Here is a 20,777-nt window from a genome sequence, read left to right on the forward strand (position 1 = left end):
TTGGTTGGGGTTCCGCAGGGCAAGGGACAAGCCTTCGTTCTTTTTGAGAGGGATGAACCACCACTTCAAGTGATTCTTCACCTCCTGGGGAATCGGAAAAGAGTCTGAAAGTTGCCCCGTCTTCCAATTCCATACCTTTTCAGGAAGAACTGAAGAGGGCGAATGTGAAGCCTCCTAGAGAAAAGAACTTCTCCAGCGAGGATAGAGTCCCTAACAGGCTCAACCATTCCTCGCTGAACTGTGTTCTTTCTCTAAGAAGTTCGAGATCTTTGACAAGCCTCGAGTGACTCTCTCTTGCGAATCCCCAGATAAACTAGGTTCTGGCTGGGGATCAGTTGTGACTTCTCGAGGTTTATGAGTAATCCCAGAGACTGTATCAGATTTTAAGTTATCATAAGGTCCTCCAAACACTGGCTCTCTGACTTGGCCCTGATTAGCCAGTCGTCTAAGTAGAGGGAGATGTTGATTCCCTCTAGATGAAGCCATTTCGCTACATTCGCCATCAGGTTGGTAAAGACCTGAGGAGCTGTAGACAGGCCAAAACACAGAGCCCTGAATTGAAAAATCTTACCCCTATCATGAACCGAAGATATTTCTTCGACGCGTGGTGAATGGGGACGTGGAAATACGCGTCTTGTAAGTCCAGCGAGACCATTCAATCTCCTGGACGTAGGGCTGACACCACCGAGGCGGACGTTTCCATTCGGAACTTCTTTTCTACAAATCGGTTCAACGCGCTTACGTCCCGTACCGGTCTCCACCCCCCCCCAAGCCTTTGGCACTAGGAAAAGGCGATTGTAAAATCCCGGGGAGAGTGGATCCTGCACTAGTTCGATGGCCTCCTTTTCCCACATTTGATCCACCATTCGAAGGAGCGTATCTTTCATTATAGGGTCTCTGTATCTTGCGGACAGTTCCCGAGGAGTAGAGGTTAGGGGAGGACTGTCTTTGAAGGGGATGATGTATCCCTTCTTTAGAACCGACACGACCAGGAGTCGGCTCCTCTCAGCGCCAGGCTCCTGCGTAGTTCAGGAGTCTGGCGCCTACTGGTGTTTGGAGGATCTGAGAGTCATTTCCCTTCTTGAAGGGCCTGAAGGAAGACCTTCCTCTTTTATCTGAGCTCTTCTTTCTGGAGGGGGACGAGCCGTTGCACCTCCACGAAAGGGCTGCTGAGGAGGACGAGAGTCCTTCTTAATAGCTGACACTATAGGGAGATTCTTTTTCGTTGTCTGCACAAGGAGGTCTTGTGTCGCCTTCTCAGTTAGTGAGCGTGATATATCTTTCACCAACTGAGAAGGGAACAGATGATCGGACAAAGGAGCGAACAATAATGCGGTTCTCTGACTCGGAGAAACAGTCTTAGACAAGAGGGATCCATACACTGATCTCTTCTTTAGCAAACCTGCTCCAAATAGGGAAGAAACCTCCCCCGAGCCGTCTTGGACTGCCTTGTCCATACATGCCAGGACGCTATGAAGAACTTCTGGGTTGTTGAGAAATTCAGTGTCCTGAGACTTTTTAGCAAGTACCCCGAGAGACCAGTCTAGGAAATTGAACACCTCTAAGACGATGAATAGTCCTTTAAGAAGGTGGTTCAACTCAGAAATGCTCCATGTCGATCTGGCCGACCCTAAAGAGTGTCGTCTGGAGGCATCAACCAGATTCGAGAAGTCTGCGTCTGCTGATGCAGGGAGAGAAAGACCCATAGCTTCTCCTGTCCCGTACCAAATGCCTCTCCTTCCAAGGAGTTTGGAAGGAGGCATGCAGAACACTGTTTTGCCCAACTCTTTCTTCGTGCCCATCCATGAATCTAGAGACTGGAGGGCCTTCTTCATAGAAATCGCTGGTTTCATTTTAAGGAAAGCAGAGGACTTTACGGTCGTAGTACTCGAGAAGAGCGAACGAGGCGAAGGAGAAGCGGCCGGGCTAAGAGAGTCTCTATACTCTTGAAGCAATAAGGAGGCTAACATCTTGTAGTTTAGACAGTCCCTCATTTGTAGGGGACTCGTCTTCTGACACCTCTTCTAATACACGATCGGAAGAGGGAGAACGTTCCCGTTTGGAGGATGAGTCTTTCCAAGACCTCCTTCGATCCGAAGGGGAGGTGCTTCTGTCTGGGGAAGAGCCACCAAAAACTATCTCGGATACGAGTCTAGTCGAACCTTGTCTCTTGGTTGACTTCCGACTCCTGACTCCTGACTCCTGCCTCCTGACTCCTGACTCCTGCCTCCTGGGTGACTCCTCACTCCTGGCTCCTGCCTCCTGGGTGACTCCTCACTCCTGGCTCCTGCCTCCTGGGTGACTCCTCACTCCTGGCTGGCGCCACACGCCTGTTTGGCTCCTCACTCCTGGTAGGAGTCACGCGTCTAGTTGACTCCCGTCTGATTGACTCTTCATTCCTGGCTGGCGCCACGCACCTGAACGACTCTTCACTCCTAGCAGGAGCCTTGCGTTTGGTTGGCTCCTCGCTCTTGTTAGGAGCCTCACTCCTGGCAGGAACTTCGCTCCTGGCGGCAGGGACCTCCATACGTTGAGAGGACCTCTTGATGGGAAGGGCAAGTATTTTTCCTTCGAGGAGGTTCCTTTGAGAGCACTCCCACTAACGAAGATATCTGTTCTTGCATAGAGAGGAGGATTCTCTTAGTAGCCTCCTCTTTCTCCTCTTCGGGAGGAGGCGAAGGAGGAGTAGAGGTGTCTATGGGCTCCACGCCAACTACTGGGGGTGAAATAGGGGCTCCTCTTTGCCCTCTTACTTAACATCCGAAGGAGACTCCTCTGGGAAGCGTTCCGGGCTCGAGTCAAGAGCCGGTGCTTTCCAACTCCTCTTCAATGGTCGCGAGCGATCAGAATCCCTCCAACCGCGTCTAGGAGACGAAGATCCAGACGACGAGAAACACTCACGCAGGATGCTTTTACAATAGCGATCCCTGGCAGTCTGGGGTGTCACAGAACCTGCCGAAGGGACACCTGATCGGTGGGGAATCTCCACAACCTCCTTACGGTTTTTGACATTCCTTCTCCTCTGGGCTTGGGAGCTTGGAAGAGGTCTAGACCTGGGAGCGTTGTGGAGCCAACCAGACGCCCCCTCCACTACATTGGGGACACTCATATCACTGTCCACTGTATAATCACTAGCCTTACCTTGCAAAGCAGCCATTTTGTTTTCCATGATTTTGAAAGCGGCTTTTAGATCCGCAAGTTCTTTTGCTGAATCTGCAGGATCTGCAATAGGTGAAGAGGCTGAAAAGGAAGGAGAAGTGGCAATTCTTACAAGAGGGGAAGAAGTTCCCAAACTAGGAACTAGCTCATTAGATCTAGAACCACTCATACTTCTAGAGGAAGCTTTCCTCACTCTCTCTCTTTCTAACTTCTTCAAATAAGTAGTTAGATTCTTCCACTCTTACTCACTCAAATTCTCGCATTCCTTACAAGTGTTAGTAAAAGAACATTCATACTCTCTGCAACCTTTACATACGGTGTGAGGATCGACCGAAGCTTTCGGCAACCTCACCTTACAGCCTACATTCACACAATATCTTGATCACCATTCCAGCGTCAGACATTCTAAGAAAATTCCAAAGCAAGTCCACAAAACAGTCCTACAAAAGCGTATGCCAATCCAACAATCCAGATACGTCACTAAAAGTCGGTCAAGATCAATTGTCGATGAAAAAAGAAAATCCAGTCAAGAGGAACCAACAATAATGTTGATGGTCCGGGCGACAGAGGAAATCTGATTAGAAAACGGGAATGGTTCCTAGTCCTGCCACTCAGGGCAGGGCAGTAGATCACCTGACCTACCTGTAGCATGTGCCACGAAATTTGAATTTCTGTCGGGGACAACGGAGTCTATAGCTAAGTATATATCTGGCAGGGAAGTTGAATGTATAAAAATTAAGGCACACATCTAATTACAGACTGAGCTAGCAGGGATCTTTCTAGCTGCAATTTGGTAACTCACATTACAAAATTATGATGAAAGGTGACTCATTTAAATGATGACTGTCCTCATTTTGTCTTTATATCCTCTTTCATTCCATTGCAGAGTGGCTGCACTATCTCTATTCTGCAAATACTAGCAAGACCTCGTATGTGGAACTCAGCAACATTAAGAAGTAATAATAAAATACATCAATGGTACAATGGTACTCGAGATACGAAAGGCTCAACTTACGAAAAACTCAAGATACGAAAGCAATGCGAAAAATTTTACGGCTCTAAATACGAAAATTGTTCAAAATACGAAAGGTTGTTGCTGTAAAGTCCGAGATTCACGGAGCACCGATAACAATTTTGAAACTCGCGCGCCGCCAACTGAGTAGACTCACCACCATCCTCCTGCTCTCCCATTGGTTCCTGATGCTAGTCACCACCATGAGATCCTTCTCTCCTATTGGTCAGCATCCCTCTCATGATGCACCTATGTAGCGGCGTGCTTCTTCGGCCACTGAACGGCATCGTTGGTATCGTAAGCACGCGGTATTCGTTCGTTCTAACGATTTTGTTTATTAACGTAAATTCGTTAGTGATTTAGTTGTAGTATACTTTATCGTGTTGTGTAAGAACTTTACTACATACATATACGTACTACATAACATAATTATGTACAGTATATACGTAGTCATGGGTCCCAAGAAACTTGAAATTCATGGAAAGAAGAAGATGCTCTCCTTGGAGACGAAGATGGAGATTATCAAGAAGTATGAAGCTGGTATGCGATTGAGTGTGATCGCCAAGGAATACGCCCGACATCCATCAACAATAGGCACCATCCTTAAGCAGAAGGATGTCATCAAAGCAGCTAGACCTTCCAAGGGCGTCACTATTTTGTCCAGCAAGAGGACCCACATGCATGATGAAATGGAAAGGCTTCTTCTTGTCTGGATAAAAGACAAAGAAATCGCTGGTGATATGATAACGGAGACGGCAATCTCCCACAAGGCCAGCGCTATTTTCGTCGATTTGATTCCCCAGGCGGAAGACGACGGCATGGGGAGGCGGCCAGCATGGACACGAAAGCGGCTGAAGCCTTTAAAAGACGTTCAATGAGATGATATCAACGAAGGCTACAGTCTCAGCAAGTCTTCAACTGTGATGAGACTGGCCTTTTTTGGTTGGAAAAAAATGCCTCGTCGGATGTACATCAGCAAGGAAGAGAAGAAGCTACCCGGGCATAAGCCTATGAAAGACACTCTTACGCTCGCACTTTGTTCCAACGCCAGTGGGGATTGCAAGGTGAAGCCCTACTTGTCTATTATTCCGAGACTCCTCGAGGCTTCGAGACCCACAAAATCTTAAGGAGAAGCTTCCAGTGATGTGGAGGGCTAATGCGAAAGCCTGGGTAACGAGGATTTTGTTCACCGAGTGGGTAAATCTGTGTTTCGGCCAACAGTGAAGAAATTCTTGGAAGAGAAACGCCTCCCTCTGAAATGTCTGCTGGTGTTGGACAATGCCCCTCCCCACCCTCCTGGCCTCGAGGAAGATATCCTAGCGGAGTATTCCTTCATCAAGGTTCTTTATCTTCTGCCTAACACCACCCCTCTCCTCCAGCCCATGGACCAGCAAGTGATATCGAACTTCAAGAAGCTGTATACGAAACATCTTTTCAAGAGATGTTTCGACATCACCGATACCACAAACCTCACCTTGCATGAATTTTGGAAGGAGCATTTCGACATCGTAATATGCATCCGACTCATCGACCAAGCTTGGCAGGAAGTTTCGAGGCAAACCTTGAATTCCTCGCGGAGGAAACTCTGGCCTGATGCCGTATCCGCCCGAGACTTCAAGGGATTCGACGTGGGCGAAGCTGGTCCTGCAGATTCCGGAACAGTTGGACGATCGTAAAACTGTTTCGCAACCAGATCTTGACGAGATCGTTGCACTCGGCAAGTCCATGGGGCTGGTCGTCGACGAGGACGACATCAATGACCTTCTCGAGGAGCACCAAGAGGAGCTTACAACGGATGACCTGAAGGAGTTGGAGGCGCAACATATCGTCATTCAAGAGGAGTTCTCTAGCAGCGGCGAGGAGGAGGACGATGACTCTATGACAACGGCAGAAATTAAGGATGCTCTAGCTGCTTTTCATAAGGAGCAATCATTCGTAGAAAAGAGACACCCCGACAAGGTTTACACAGGTCGTATGCTTGCACAGTTCGATGATGTTGGCCTGAGTCATTTCAGGAACATTGTCAAAAGTAGGCAGAAGCTATCTTCCTTGGATAGTTATTTTTTAAAGAGGCCTTTAGTAAGAGTAGTAAGCAAAAAGGAAGAACCAAGTGATACTAAAAAACAGAAAGTGAAAGTGGTGAAGAAGTTGAAATTTTGTAAAAAACCTAAAGTGTAAAAAAAAAAAAAAAAAAAAATGTAAAAATCAAAAAAAAGAAGAAAAAAATTTTTAATTTTAAGTTTTTTGTAAAGTTAAGTGTTACAGTTTTGTTAATGTGTTTCGTAAAGTTTAGTTTATGTTTTCCTTACATTTTTTTATGTTTTGTAAAGTTAAGTGTACGTACGTATCTGCTGTTTGTCCTCCTCCTCTGTCGCCACTTTCGGAGATAAGCTCACTTGAAAGGTAAGCTTCCACATTTTACTACATACGTACGTATGTACGTACAGTATTCTTGTATACCATGTACACTAATACACTTATTTACAGTATATTAGCAGTATGTATCAAGTTAGGTATTGAATGGTCCAAATTGTTATAGTATTTCATTGTTTATAGGTCATTTAGCTTTATTATGAAATTTATTGGGGTGTTTTTGGAGGGCTTGGAACAAATTAGCCATTTTACATGTAAAATGCAGTCCAAGATACAAAAAGCTCATAATACGAAGGCCGCCTCAGAACGGATTAATTTCGTATCTCGAGGTACCACTGTATCTTTAATACTGAAATTACCTTATGTGCATACTACAGGCATCAATGGACCTGCAGTGCCAGATTAGTGATTCTCACAGATTACAGACTGGTTAGGTTAGAATATACTTAACCCTACATTCAACCATCTCATCCTACTTTTAAAATAGTATATACCCTGTAAATCAGTATAAGTTAGTTAATAAGAAAACATTTTTTTAAGAAAATAAAGTAAAATTTTAATGAAGCACAGGCAAAATAAATGGTACAGGTAATTCTGCTGACTTACAAGAAATTTCATCACTGCCGCTTCAAGATGGAGCTGAATTTACATCTAAGCACATTTATATGTTAGGTCAGATTTCAAATTTCTTCATCTTGGATTTCTTTTTTATATAAATTTAATCCTATTCTCATTTAAATTTTTATGTTATTTTCTTATTTTTCACTTTTGTGACCCAAAAGATGACTGCAATCAGGAGCTTACTCAGGGTGCATATGAATGCACAAGTTCAAGCACTGTCGTCAGAGAACTTGCTGCAGCTTGTGTTTGTGTGTTCACGCTTATGATTTTTAAACATTTAGTATGTGTAACGCCATTCTCATCTATGCTCTTACTGCATTTTACCATTTTTATTTTTACAATACAAAACATAAACCAAATCATATACGTAGGTAGTATATAAGAACGCACAAACTCATTCACTAGCATTGAAGAACTTGCAACAGTTTGTTTGGCTTGTACTGTTATGCTTATGACTTTTTATTTACATTTTATATTATTCTCATTTATTTTCATACTATATTTTCTCATTTTTTATTTTTACATCCAAAGGATAACCGCAATCATGTGCCTGCGTACATACACAAACTCATTCACTGGCATCAGAGAACATGCTACACAACGTGTTTTCGGTTGTGTTATTAACTTGATGTTTTTATTTATACTTTACATTATTCTTTATATTTTTACTGTATTTTCTAATTTTTTTCCAAAACCCAAAAGGTAAAACGCTATCATGTGAATAAGGTATTTATGAATGGACAAACTCAATCTTTGCATCAGAGAACTTGCTACAGCTTTTGTTCTGTTGTTATGCTTATGATTTTCTTATTTCTATTTTATGCTATATACGTAATTTATATTTTTACTGCATTTAGTAATGTTTTACAACCCAAAAGATAAATGCAACTGTGTGTGTAGGGAACAGGTATGTATGCAGACAAGTAGCATCAACAAACAGTAGTTACAAGTTGGTGTGGTGACCCGGAAAATTTGACATTGCACTAGAAGAAATTAGTACTGCATTAGTGATCGAACCAGATTAACAACTGCTGGATTAGTGATGGCCAACCTGTAATAATGGATATTACTGCACTTTACAATAATAATTCACAAATTGAAAAAAGGCCCACCCTAACCATAAGCTCCTCTTACCTCCAGCATATCTGAGCCATAAGGTATCTGGGGGAACGTTGTCGGTGTACTTGGAGTCATTTTCAGGCACAACAACCATGTGACTTAGTGATGTCCTATCACCACTGTATCTTAATATCGCACCGACAATCAAGCCTGGAAATAAAATGAATGAAGTAGTAACAATAATATATAACTAATGGACACAGCATTATTATTAAAACCAGTAACTATTCCAATTCACAACTGCTTAAAATAGCTATGATGGTACAGTATCAGTAAAGATTAGCTTCTCAGGGCTTCCCCAAAGGTTTTGTTCTTGTATGAAGGTTGAAAACTGGACCAAATTAAAACTCCAAGAAGCTGGATTCACACAGGTGGAGAAAACCAATTTAGGCCCTCTACAGTGTGCCAGTCAAGGAACCCCACAAGTGATACCCACTACTGGGATGCCTCAAGCAAGGCACCCCACTCATGTTATCCCCCTACTGGGATAACCTTTGACCTTCAACACAAAGCACTCACATCTATCAATGAAACCCACACTTTCCTGTATAACCTATTTCACTGACTGAGTCACCAAATTATTCCTCTGTCAACACTGTAATGAAAAGGTTCCTTGAAATTATGCACAAATACGCAAATCTTGAGTCACCATTAAACAGAACAACACCTGTTCAAATACATTTTCATTACATAAGAATTACTTACATAATGAGCCTATGTGTATCACACATTAAAAAGTAGATGGCTTACATATTTGCAGAATCATCTGTATAAAATTTAATGCCTTGAAACTGGAATTTTTCATAAGAAGCTTACATCTCACATTATTTAAAACAGATACTCTTCTAAAATTGCCCACCTCATCTCTGTAACTAATCACAGTGGAGTTCTGAAACTAAACCATAAAAAAAAAATTCTACATTAATGAGGAAATTATCTAAAATCACTCTAGTCAGAATACAATTACCACTATTCTCATTTCTCAGTTAAGACATTCACACTGGTCATATTCACAGAAAAAACTTACTTATTTTCAACATTTCCTAAACCATTCTATGGCATAAGAGTATTTTCACATAGCAAGTGCTTTTAATCATTCAAATGAGACAACACGCTGCAAAGAGCCATTACATGCAGTAAGTCATTAACTACTTACCAGTAAGTATGCAAGTATCAACATGTTAATCAACAGAATAAACCAGACAGTTTTATTTCACATAGAAAAAAAAAAATGTTATTGTTATAATACAATTAAGTTTGTTCATACTTACCTGGCAGATATATATATAGCTGTATTTTCTGAAGTCCGACAGAATTTAAAAATTCGCGGCACACGCAGTGGGCGGCCAGGTGGTAGTACCCATTCCCGCCGTGGGAGGCGGATATCAGGAACTATCCCATTTTTTTCCATTCTTATTTTATCAGTGCCACTGTCTCCTGAGGGGAGGTGGGTGGGCACTTTAATTATATATATCTGCCAGGTAAGTATGAACAAACTTAATTGTATTATAACAATAACATTTTGTTCATGAAACTTACCTGACAGATATATATATAGCTGAATCCCACCTTCGGATGGTGGGAAGAGACAGAATAGGATTTTTTGGGAAACTTAAAATAAGTAGATGATATACATCTTAGTTCCTCACCTGTTAGCATAGCCGACTTCGTGATTACTGTCACCAAAGTCTGCTTCTGCGTTACTAGAGTTGCCAGCGAGGTAGAGACCTGTAATGCTGGTGCGCTCTAAATGATCTATCAACGGGGGCGTGACCACAATGTGACTAGACCATATGACCATACTTCTGAGGGCAACGAAGCTAAAACCACCACCTGACCTAACCTATCAAAGTTAGTTCCATAACTTCTAGGCTAAAGAAAAGGAACGCGCCTCAAGCGACCAACCCTTCAAAGTTTAAAAGCACACCTATCCCTTTTCTATAGGAATAGGATTCGTGTTGCTTCCTGCCCCCAATAATATATCTACGGATATGTATGGTCCTAGCGACTTACTGATCTGAAATGTCGTCTTCACATCCCGTCGGGTGGAGTGTGAAGCGAACACAGAGTTGCTTCGCTAAAGCGTGGCACTCAGGATGTTACTGAGTGTCACGCTCTGTTGAAATGCTTCCGAGGCCGCGCCCTCACCTCTTGAGCATTCATATTAAGAAAAATCTCAAATCTTTATGTAAACATAATGAATGAGACCTCTTAAGAGAACTCCTTGGCTATAATGCCAGGGTGTTCTTGGACATGAACCAGTCTGGTCTTTTTACGGAACACCGCAGATTGTCGGGATGTGAAGCGAACACAGAGTTGCTTCGCTAAAGCGTGGCACTCAGGATGTTACTGAGTGTCATGCTCTGTTGAAATGCTTCCGAGGCCGAGCCCTCACCTCTTGAGCATTCATATTAAGAAAAAATCTCAAATCTTTATGCAAACACAATGAATGAGACCTCTTAAAAGACCTCCTTGGCTATAATGCCAGGGTGTTTTTGGACATGAACCAGTCTGGTCTTTTTACGGAACACCGCAGATTGTCCGTTGACCTTGACTTCTATAGTTTTATCAAGATAAAACTTGAGAGACCCTACAGGGCACAGGACTCTCTAATGCCCTTGCCCAATAATTTGTGCCATACCCTTGGTCTCCAAGCCTTCGGGTCAAGGGTTAGACAGGTTTTTCGTTCTTATCAAGAACGGAATGCTTAGAGGACAGACCGCATTATGTCCTTTAAAGCCAAAACCTCTGATGATGGCTAAAATCTCACTAACCCTCTTTGTCGTGGCTAGAGCGGTTAGAATATTAGCCTTTCTGGTCACGTGTATTAAGTTCGCAGAAAGGATAGGTTCGAATTGCTTTTGGCATCAGAAACTCAGACTACGTCTAAGTTCCATGCCGGAACCTTTGATCCAGAGAATTTTAAGATCTCCACAGACCTCAAAGATCGTGAAGCTTTGTTGTTTGACAGAACCGAATCTCTGAGCCTAGAGGCCGTCAACAACATATTTGCATATTCTACAAGAGTTAGGACTTCTAGCTTATCTCATACTTCAGACGGAAAGATAGAACCATAAGGAACTTCACAGAGGTCGAGGTGGAGGAACAGTCATTTCCCTTCACTATCTCCAGAAACGGCCTCCTCCGATTGAACACTGAAAATAGACAGCACTGCTTTGCCTTGGCCAAGAGGCTGCCATTACTCTTGAAGATCTTATCGCTCTGTACCGTTGAAGACGAAGGTAGATATTGAATGCAACCTACGTCTTCACAGACAAATCGAGAGAAGGATTCTCAAGATTCTGAACCTGTGCCTACAAATGACTGAAAACGCTAACCGCTATTTCATTGCTGTCCGGTGAGAAGTCGTAGTTTGCATGAAAGCGGGGCGTTCTTCAGTAATGAAAACACAGGGGAAAGCTGCCTGAAGAACTGCTTCTCATGGGCTGAACATTTGGAAGTAGAGCTGTCAGGTCGGAGAGTAGGCGATGTCTTTTGACATATCTGTTAATTCGGGTTGAACAATGAACAATTGTACACCTACGAATATGAGATATTTTAAAGACAAACCCAGATGTCTGCAAAATCATTCGCATTATCGCAGTGTGATGCAGCGGGAGACTTGTACAGACTTCTGTTACCGTGCGTTAAACAGAAAGATGAAAGAGTAAGAGATATCTCTGTTGAAAATTCTCGCAATATCGAAGGCGATGGAATCTATCGTCACAGCAGTAGATGGTCCTTCATAATTGCGAGAAACCCCGTTAATCAGAGACCTAAGTCCATGATTGTTGGGCAGAGATACGGTTCGGTAGTCAATCAAAGTAGGAGAGAGAGAGAGAGAGACATAACCAACCGTGCATCTCGGAGGCCCAGCTGATACTGAGCTGCTATCAGCAGTTTAATACGCAGTAGCTGAGCTTGAGCTCCCGCTGACTCGTCATCCTGAGTTGCCAGGTAATCCATATTCCACAAAGGAATGCGTTCGGCTAGAACCACGAGCATAAAAGATATGCTCGAGCAATTATATTTAGGCGAAACGAATTTCGGTAAATATAAAAGTTGAAATGGTGTTGTCTGAACAAACCATAATTATATAAAATTGAAACAAACAGTCGCAATCTGTAGAATAACTAGGATATGCGCCTACCCCTCGGACAATTCAACTGCTTAGTAGAATCATGTCGCGAGGTTAATATACGTAGTATATTTATAGGATTCTGAACAACGATCTCCATCCTAAATTCTTTCTCCAAAAACTTCTTCACGTCTAAATTGACCCTTCTTATGTCCGAACCAGAGACATAAGTTGTTTGACTGTGCAAAGCAGCTTGCCGGACGTCAACTTATCAGCTTGCTTTTTCGAAGTAAAGCGAACGTTACATAACGTATACGGAGCGTCATTAGGAGAGGAGACGAACTACTTGAGTTACTCCTCCAAAAGGTGGAATCTAGAATGTCCTTGATTACCAAATCCTTTTGGAATGCTTAGCGAGGTTGAAACAGCTCTAACTTCATGAGCGTTCACTCGCAGGAGGCTCAAATCACTCTTCTGGCAAGATGAATGAGCCTCCTTAATATTTCCCTTAGGAAAAGAGCCAGTGCATTCTTCGAAAAGGGTAAATGTGGTCTCTTCCTGAGCACCATACATTACCCGAAGGACCTTTTCGAGAAAACAAAATAAGGATTGGAGATCGACCACCTTCGATCTCTATCAAAGAGAGTGAAGGAGAAGTCTTCCTCGAAGGAAAGCTTCAATGGTGAACAGAATACTAACTGCCTGAGTTGCCAGCTACTCCCTTTCCGAAGGAATAGGTATGATATTATCGAGCAAAAGGAAACTCTCAAGCAGGCCTATTTAAACGAAACAGAATTCGCTAAAAACAGAAGCTGAGTCGGTGTTGCGTAAACAATACCTGAAGAGTTGCTCCCACTCCGAAAACTCTTGGAAGGTTGAAGGGAGTGTCAAATAAACATCAGAACAACAGTTCCTTCGGCCTCTATCCGCAGAGGCAAACACGATATGCGTATATGACTTGACCCATGCGTCAGCAAAATGACGCAAAGATAAACTACATAAGTATTGTAGTAATTTTGAACATCGAATTCTCTACTACCTCCCTCCTCGACGAGGAAGAGAGAAAGAAAGGAAAACGACTGTCCACGCTCTAATGAATGAGGCTTTTTAAAAGAACTCCTTGACTATCCACCAAGACTCTTTTCCAAGAAAAGGGAGTAATATTCGAATAGAGATCAAGAGAGAACCCGAGGATCGAAAAGGACCGTCAATGTTCTTATGATATTGGACATAAGACTTCCTGGATCTAGTCTACAAGTCTTTTTCTTACTCCCCGGATGAGCCTCTGAAAATGAATGAGAGCTCTTCCGAAATTTGTTAACGAGTTTATCCGCTTAAACGATAAAAACGTTAAAATCCATGTCAACGAGAACCACCCCATTTATGAGGGGTCCCCCACCTTAAATGACAAAACGTTTAATATCCTGGACAATGGGGAAAAGTCTTACTTGACAAAACTATTAGCACTTTGCTAATAGGGGAAAACCCTTTAACATGACCGAAAGTCACCCAGGAATCCGAGTATACAATCTTCCCGATTCTCAGAGAAATCGCATGAAGAGGAAAGAGGGAATCGAAGAAAAAATTCGGTATGTCCTCTCCGCTAACTCCGAATCCTTTTTTGTAAAGGAATGTCCCTGTGGACGAGTCCTGAAAAAACCCTCGTCTTGACGAGCGGTTTATACAGGCGTTCAAGCGTCCTAAGAAACGTCGTGAACAGCAAATAAGACGCCTTTACTCTCGCAAAGCGTCCTGCCGAGCTTCCACCGAAGCGTCCTGGCGAATGTCCACAAAAGCGTCCTCATAAGCGTCCTGCTGAGCGTCCTCAAAAGCGTCCTGCCGAGCGTCCTCAAAAGCGTCCTGCTTAGCGTCCTGGAAAGCGTCCTGCTGAGCGTCCTCAAAAAAAAAACGTCCTGCTTAGCTACGAGCGTGTCTGAGCAGAGAACACCAAGTCTTCTGAACGACGTTTCAGAGAGGAACTCGTTGAGCGCCCTGATGCATGCAAGGCCCGCCAAGAGGCGTCCTGGCGAGCGACCTTTCCAACATCTCAATGTTACGACGAACCGCGTTTTGTATATGACGTTGAATATTTTCAAGGGACGTCCTCATGCGAGTCTCCATGGAGAGCCTCACGCTGCTTCCTGAAGTGTGTGAACACTAAAGGAAGACGTATGGCTTTCGTCTTCAAGACGGGCCTTAAAGACCTTCATACCTTCTTACAAAGACAGTGGCCGCCTGTGCGACAACTTGCGTCTTAGTAATGCAAAAGACCATCTCCAGAAACGCACTCAGCAAAGGAACGCCGAGCGTCCAAAAGACACCCTCGCAAGGTGCTTGCCGAGCGTCCTGGAGAATGTCTCCACTATAGGACGTCGAGCACCTTACTTCCTTCGTTTATGTAAATATAACTCGAGAGCCCTGACAGGGCACAGGACTCTTTCATCCTCTCGTGACGAGAGGATGAAAGAGTCCTGTGCCCTGTCAGGGGGCGCGAGTCCTTCCAGATCTCCAACCCCTGTGTGGGGAGGACGCCTCGGAGGACGAGAAGCAATCCTTCAAGATTCGTGCACGTGCTCGATCTTCGGCAGCCTGGGAAGCGACAACAGGACCTGCCGAAAGGAAGCCAGATCAGCATGAAAAACCCGTAACCTTCCTTCGGCTTTTGACATGCCCTCTCCCTGGTTTCCTGGGAGTCCGACAGAGGTCTAGGCCTAGAGGCGTTATGGGGCCGATCTGACGTTCCCTCCTAACGAGAGAGAGGACGTTGAAGCGTCCTTTTTCTCTAAAGCTTCTTAGAGGCGCGAGTCCTTCCGAGAGGCTCCAACCCTTGCGCGGGGAGGACGCCTCGGAGGACGAGAAGCAATCCTTCAAGATTCGTGCACGTGCACGATCTTTAGCAGCCTGGGAAGCGTCAACAGGTTCTGCCGAAGGGACGCCAGATCGGTGGGGAGCCCCCGTAACCCTCTTGCGGCTTTCGACATGCCCTCTCCCAGAGTCCTGGGAGTCCGACAGAGGTCCAGGCCTAGAGGCATTATGGGGCCGATCTGACGCCCCCTCCACAACACAAGGGGCACTACACTTCACAACACTGATTGGAGAGCGAGCACTTTAGCCTAAGATTACTTGATGTAATCCTCTAGCAGACACTTCTTCTAGGCCCGTAAGCCATACCACAGGGTTAGGCAAAATAAAATCTACAGGAGGTTAGAAGGTTCATTATTTCTAACTTCCTAAGCGAGTGTCTACCGAAAGTTCCGGTAGCCTCACCTTACCATGCAGACAACAAAGTCTGAAACTAGGCTAACTAGCTTCAGACATCAAATGCAATGAAAAAATTTACGATAGCGTATGCCTAGCCACAAATCCAAGTTAATAATCGAAAGAATAATTAGGATACTTAAGCGGCTAATGAAGTTTTAAACAAAATCCTAGGCGGAGGTCTGTAAACAGTTGTTTACCGACCGGCGACAGAAAAAATATGAATAGAAAATGGGAATAGTTCCTGATATCCGCCTCCCACGGCGGGAATGGGTACTACCACCTGGCCGCCCACTGCGTGTGCCGCGAATTTTTAAATTCTGTCGGACTTCAGAAAATACAGCTATATATATATCTGTCAGGTAAGTTTCATGAACAAACTGAAAAGTAGTAAATACTAAAAAACTCAAAAACACAAATAAGGGGAAGAGTTCAAATTCTTGTCAGATTTTAGCATAAAATGTTATCGGTCAAAGGATTCACTAATTGGCTGTGAGCTTTTAATAAAGACAACTTACCTTCGGTCCATCATGGCAATCCCTTTCTACAGACTGTTGACAGCAGAATCTGAATATGTACTTCTACAATTATCAAGTATGCTACATATAGGGATTTAGTGATCCCATGAATAAATGGCACATTCAATATCCACTATTTGTGAGAATTTTTCAGTTCTTACCAGGTTAAAGTCACAAACTGATAATCCATGAAGCAACACATATAGTAATGCAGTTTAAAAATTCCTGACTGCCACTCTTGTATACACTCTAGGATTCAACAATCCCATGAACCTACTGCAAACTCTATACTGAATGAAACAAGTTTACATTCTAGAAACTAACAGTTTGCATACAAAACACAACATAAGTCAGGGAAAAATTGAAAAAATGGATTTTTGACAGTAAGTTACAGAGCCTCTTAAACTTACATTAACAATTACATTTTCAACAGCATGTCACATTCAGAATCAGTGAAGTGTCCTAAGTACCAACATTAATCAGGTAAGAAATAAATCATACTGTATTAGGACGTGTGCATGTTCTAGAAATGATTACTATTCAAGTTATTTTAAATGTGAAATAAATCTGGTTTTTCAGTTTCGTAGTGACTTTAACAAGTTAACTGTTTTTGTTGAAAATGTTTACTTTATCCATTACAAACAACCAAACAACCCATCTCCCTTGGTCTCAAAAAGAAAGGTGACCACAGTAATAAACCATATTCTTAGGGTGAGGTCGTAAGGGTAAGTTTGGGGGAGGCTAGGGCCACCCATCTCCTTGGAGTTTGTTAGCAATGCGGAGACATGGAATACCAAGGTTATGGAAGCTAATATCCTGTTTTTCTATGAGATATGATACTTTAGGTCAGGATCCGTGGAGGGCCAAGATAGTCTGGTAGAACCAGCACTTTAGGGCAGGCTGGGTTAGGCTAGGACACCTTCCTGTATTTCAATCTAAAATTATACCACCACAAACCAGGTCAGGCACGGGGGAGGGAAGTTCCAGGGGAGGGTAAAGTCTCTAGTCAGGTTTGGCCTAACAATATAGGTTTGGTAAAGTTACTTAACACGGTAATTTCTGCTGCCCTAGGTCAGGGAGAATCCAGAATACTACTAGGGTAAAATACCACTGTGTGACAATTGATCCGAAGAAAGACCACTTTTTCACTCAATATTCAATTGGTGAAACAACAATACAATTGAATATTTAAGCATACCATTCAAAAGATTGGAGTTTTGTCAACGAAATTATATATGTGAAGTAAAATAACCCTGTGAAGTCTTCATAACATGTGTTCAAGGTAGTTTTTAAATCCAATATGGTGTGTGTCGGCAGTTTGCCCAATTTGGTTCCACAATCAGGACCACATCCTTCCCAGCCTTCCCAGTGCTCATTTGAACAATATTTGCATATACAGGCAGTCCCCAGGTTACGACGGGTTCCGTTCTTGAGACCCCGTTGTAAGCCCGCAAAATCGTCTTAAGCCGGAACATCGTCAAAAATCCTAAGAAAACCTTACTTTTAATGCTCTGGGTACATTAAAAACTATGTAAACTGCATTCTTATTGTATTTTTCATCAAAAAAACCTTCAAATATTGATTATCTTGCATTTTTGGAGTCATATTTCTTCTGCGAGATCAGCGTTGTAAGCGTCGTAACCCTAGAACATGAGTCGTAAACCTGGAAATAATTTCTGATAAATATAATTGAAAAGCGTTGTAACCTCGGAACGTTGTAAGCCAGGGACTGCCTGTAAATGTAACATTTATTGATATTACACAAGATTGTAGCCGTAATCAGCACAATAAAACAACATTTTGTTGCCTTATTCCTGGGGTCATGTTTTGAACTGAAATGCATTTTTACCTTGTAATCGGTGGTTTTATCCTTACTGCCATCACAACTGAAACTCCAAAGTGCTCATTCGACTGTAATTATACACATTCATTCTTAATTCACTCCAAATTCCACTTTAAATACATGAGAGTTTGTTTACAGCAAAGCCATGGTGGGAATAATTTTTCAGCCTTGTTGTACATCTGGCAGCCAGAATCCACAAGCAGACGAAGGTTTACTTATGATATAAAATTTGTACTTTTTTGCTAGTGCTTTTCGTTTATCTAAGTCTATATTACTATTTTGACTTTTAAAAAAAATTTTAATAACTGTGTGGCTGAAATAATTTTTTTTTTTACATTTTAATAATTGTACGGCTGGAACAAATGTAACCTTTACTGTTTGTGTGAACTTGATACATGCCCCCGTGCCTTTACAAACGGTTTCCATGAATTCTAGATGTTACAGTAATGCAATAATGATAAAATTGCTCTAATATTTATGTATATATATATATTACAAATACATATGCTAAATCCAATTATTTCCTTGGTTTCATGTAAGTCTTATCCCAAGTTTGGAGGGTAAACACATACCAATTGGCAACAGTGATAAAAAAACAAGAAAGCGTGAACAACACATCGTAGATAATGTTCACAGCAAAATCGTTGAAGTTTGTTTCAGGAATCTGGTTACTTTTACAAAAATGAATATTTTCAAATGAATTATCCTGAATACGTAATAAATTTATGCAATTCATAACCTTATTCTGGTGTTTAACTAATTATTTAAATGTTATCTAGTGCACTCTTCTTCTTCCCAAACAATCTCCAGGTTTCCCTGGTCACAAGCGTGAACACCATCGTCGTAAGTTGTTGTGAGGAAAGTGTACCAGCGTCTATGGGTACAAGTGGTTTGTTCACACAAGTGACTCCGCAAACATCGAGATGGCGTCAATCTTCTATATGTTAGGTGTTTTAAGTAAAAATCTCAAGTGTTATGGCGGTAAATTAGCACTGCGCATGGCTAGACTTTCATTAACCTCTGTTTAATCAGAAATTATGGCCTTAATTTCTTACTTGGGAGAAAACACTTACTTCACAAGTAAAGTAGAGGTCTTGAGGTGTTGCTTCCATGGATGTTGGCTCATGACTGACGTCTAACTTAGGTTACTGGAAGTGCTAAAGTTATTTTCTGGGAAAGTGGTCGCGCTACCATACAGGTGGTTGCCGGGAGACCATGCAATACTTTACCAGTCAGTTAAATTAAGTTCATTTTTGTTTTCCTACATACAAACAAAAGTTTCCCACTGTAGGCACCATTATTGTTTGACTGGAGAAGTAACAGTTACCTAATCAAGCATTTCTAACAGAAATGAAATGTAAAAAAAATAAATAAATAAATAAATAAAAACTATCAGAAAAAGCCGAGGCATTTATCAGCAAATGGATTACTACCTTACTTCCAGAGGGATTGCCTTATAAATTCTTCAATAGGCTATTGATATCTCACACCTCCATTATCTTGGGCTTTTCATCATAATCATGAAAAGTATGATAACACATTAGCTTTGCTTGACAATAGGTATATTCATTTTATATACTAGGCTGGTACCTAGATTTTGAGGTAATATTTTATTCGACTATGATCTCTATAGACTGGTATGTGTACTGTGCTTTTCTTGGTAGAGGCCCGCCCAGCAAACCTGCAGCTTAATGTATGCCCTAGCCTAGTCCATGAATTTAGATTGGAAACCCTTCAAAACAATAGGATACCTACCTAACAATGGAAAATTTATGCAATATTACTTTAAATTCTTGTTCAGGAGGCAAAACTGCATAAAAAAAAAAAAAAACGCAACTGCCATAGTCTAGGTCGCCGCGGATTTCTAAGATCTACCCTTAAATTTTTTAACCCTTTGACAATTTTATTTCTGATAAATTCGGTGGTGGGTGGGAAGTGTCTAGCAGGATTACCCCTATCTCAAGGCTTACTACCTAGCCTATTTATTAGTATTTACCTATATGCAAGTTATCCTGCTTTTGCAGAATTTGAGGGACTGTCACGTAAACATTTGGAAAAGTGAACTGTCAAGAGCAAACCCTTCAAGTCGTTCATTTCGCTTCCCGAATATTAAACCTGACGCTGTCACATGACAGTTAAAGTAACCTGAGAGATAACCAACTACCTTACTAGGAAAGATAGGAAAGACAAGGACAATGTCAGCTTTTGAATACAAAGACATATCACCGAATAATGCCGTTAAATAAAAAAAATAACATTCGGGTGGATCACTGCAGTTAAACACGAACAACAAACAATGTTAATTACCGTATATCACAGCCAATCCTGTTTCGTGGAGATATCTTGCTCGCCGATACTTGAAGATCCATATTGTCACCACAGTTAATATGAGTAAAAATGTGTATAACAAAATATTAAGGCTGTCAATTCGGTGCGTCACCCAATACTTTTCATCTAGCGCAATGTCTGTGCCCAAAGAGGCCTTGGCACTCGCGTAATGTAACAAAGATGTTAGAGAAATTGCCAGAACACCAACATTACGTTCACCTGCCATCGTGAAATGTTTACATCTGAACGAAATCAATAAACCCCGAGGAAATTCATAGAAAATTAAAACAACTGACAACCGCGATCCTCTTCCGTTGGTGTTGCCAAGGTTTCTATGTGGTCATTTTTCTTTAAAGTTAAATCTAAACAAAATGCATGTTATCAACATAAGATCTCACGACATTTTATATTATTTTCAATAATCATACCCATTCTTATAAACACTTACATTATGAATGGTGGATCTCT

At 42.1% G+C, this 20,777-nt stretch overlaps 1 protein-coding gene across 1 annotated transcript in view; it reads right to left on the minus strand.

Annotated features, from left to right (window-relative positions):
• The window catches only part of LOC135223531 (sodium/hydrogen exchanger 7-like), a 155,793-nt gene extending 135,243 nt beyond the window's left edge, over nt 1-20,550 (minus strand). The window contains 2 exon segments of the mRNA XM_064262008.1: nt 8,300-8,434; nt 20,289-20,550. Of these exon segments, the coding sequence (XP_064118078.1) occupies nt 8,300-8,434; nt 20,289-20,535 (382 nt within the window). The 5' untranslated portion in view covers nt 20,536-20,550.
• Between the last annotated feature and the right edge of the window lie 227 nt (nt 20,551-20,777).

This window comes from Macrobrachium nipponense, chromosome 10, assembly GCF_015104395.2.
Source record: "Macrobrachium nipponense isolate FS-2020 chromosome 10, ASM1510439v2, whole genome shotgun sequence".
NCBI classification, from domain to species: Eukaryota; Metazoa; Arthropoda; class Malacostraca; order Decapoda; family Palaemonidae; genus Macrobrachium; species Macrobrachium nipponense.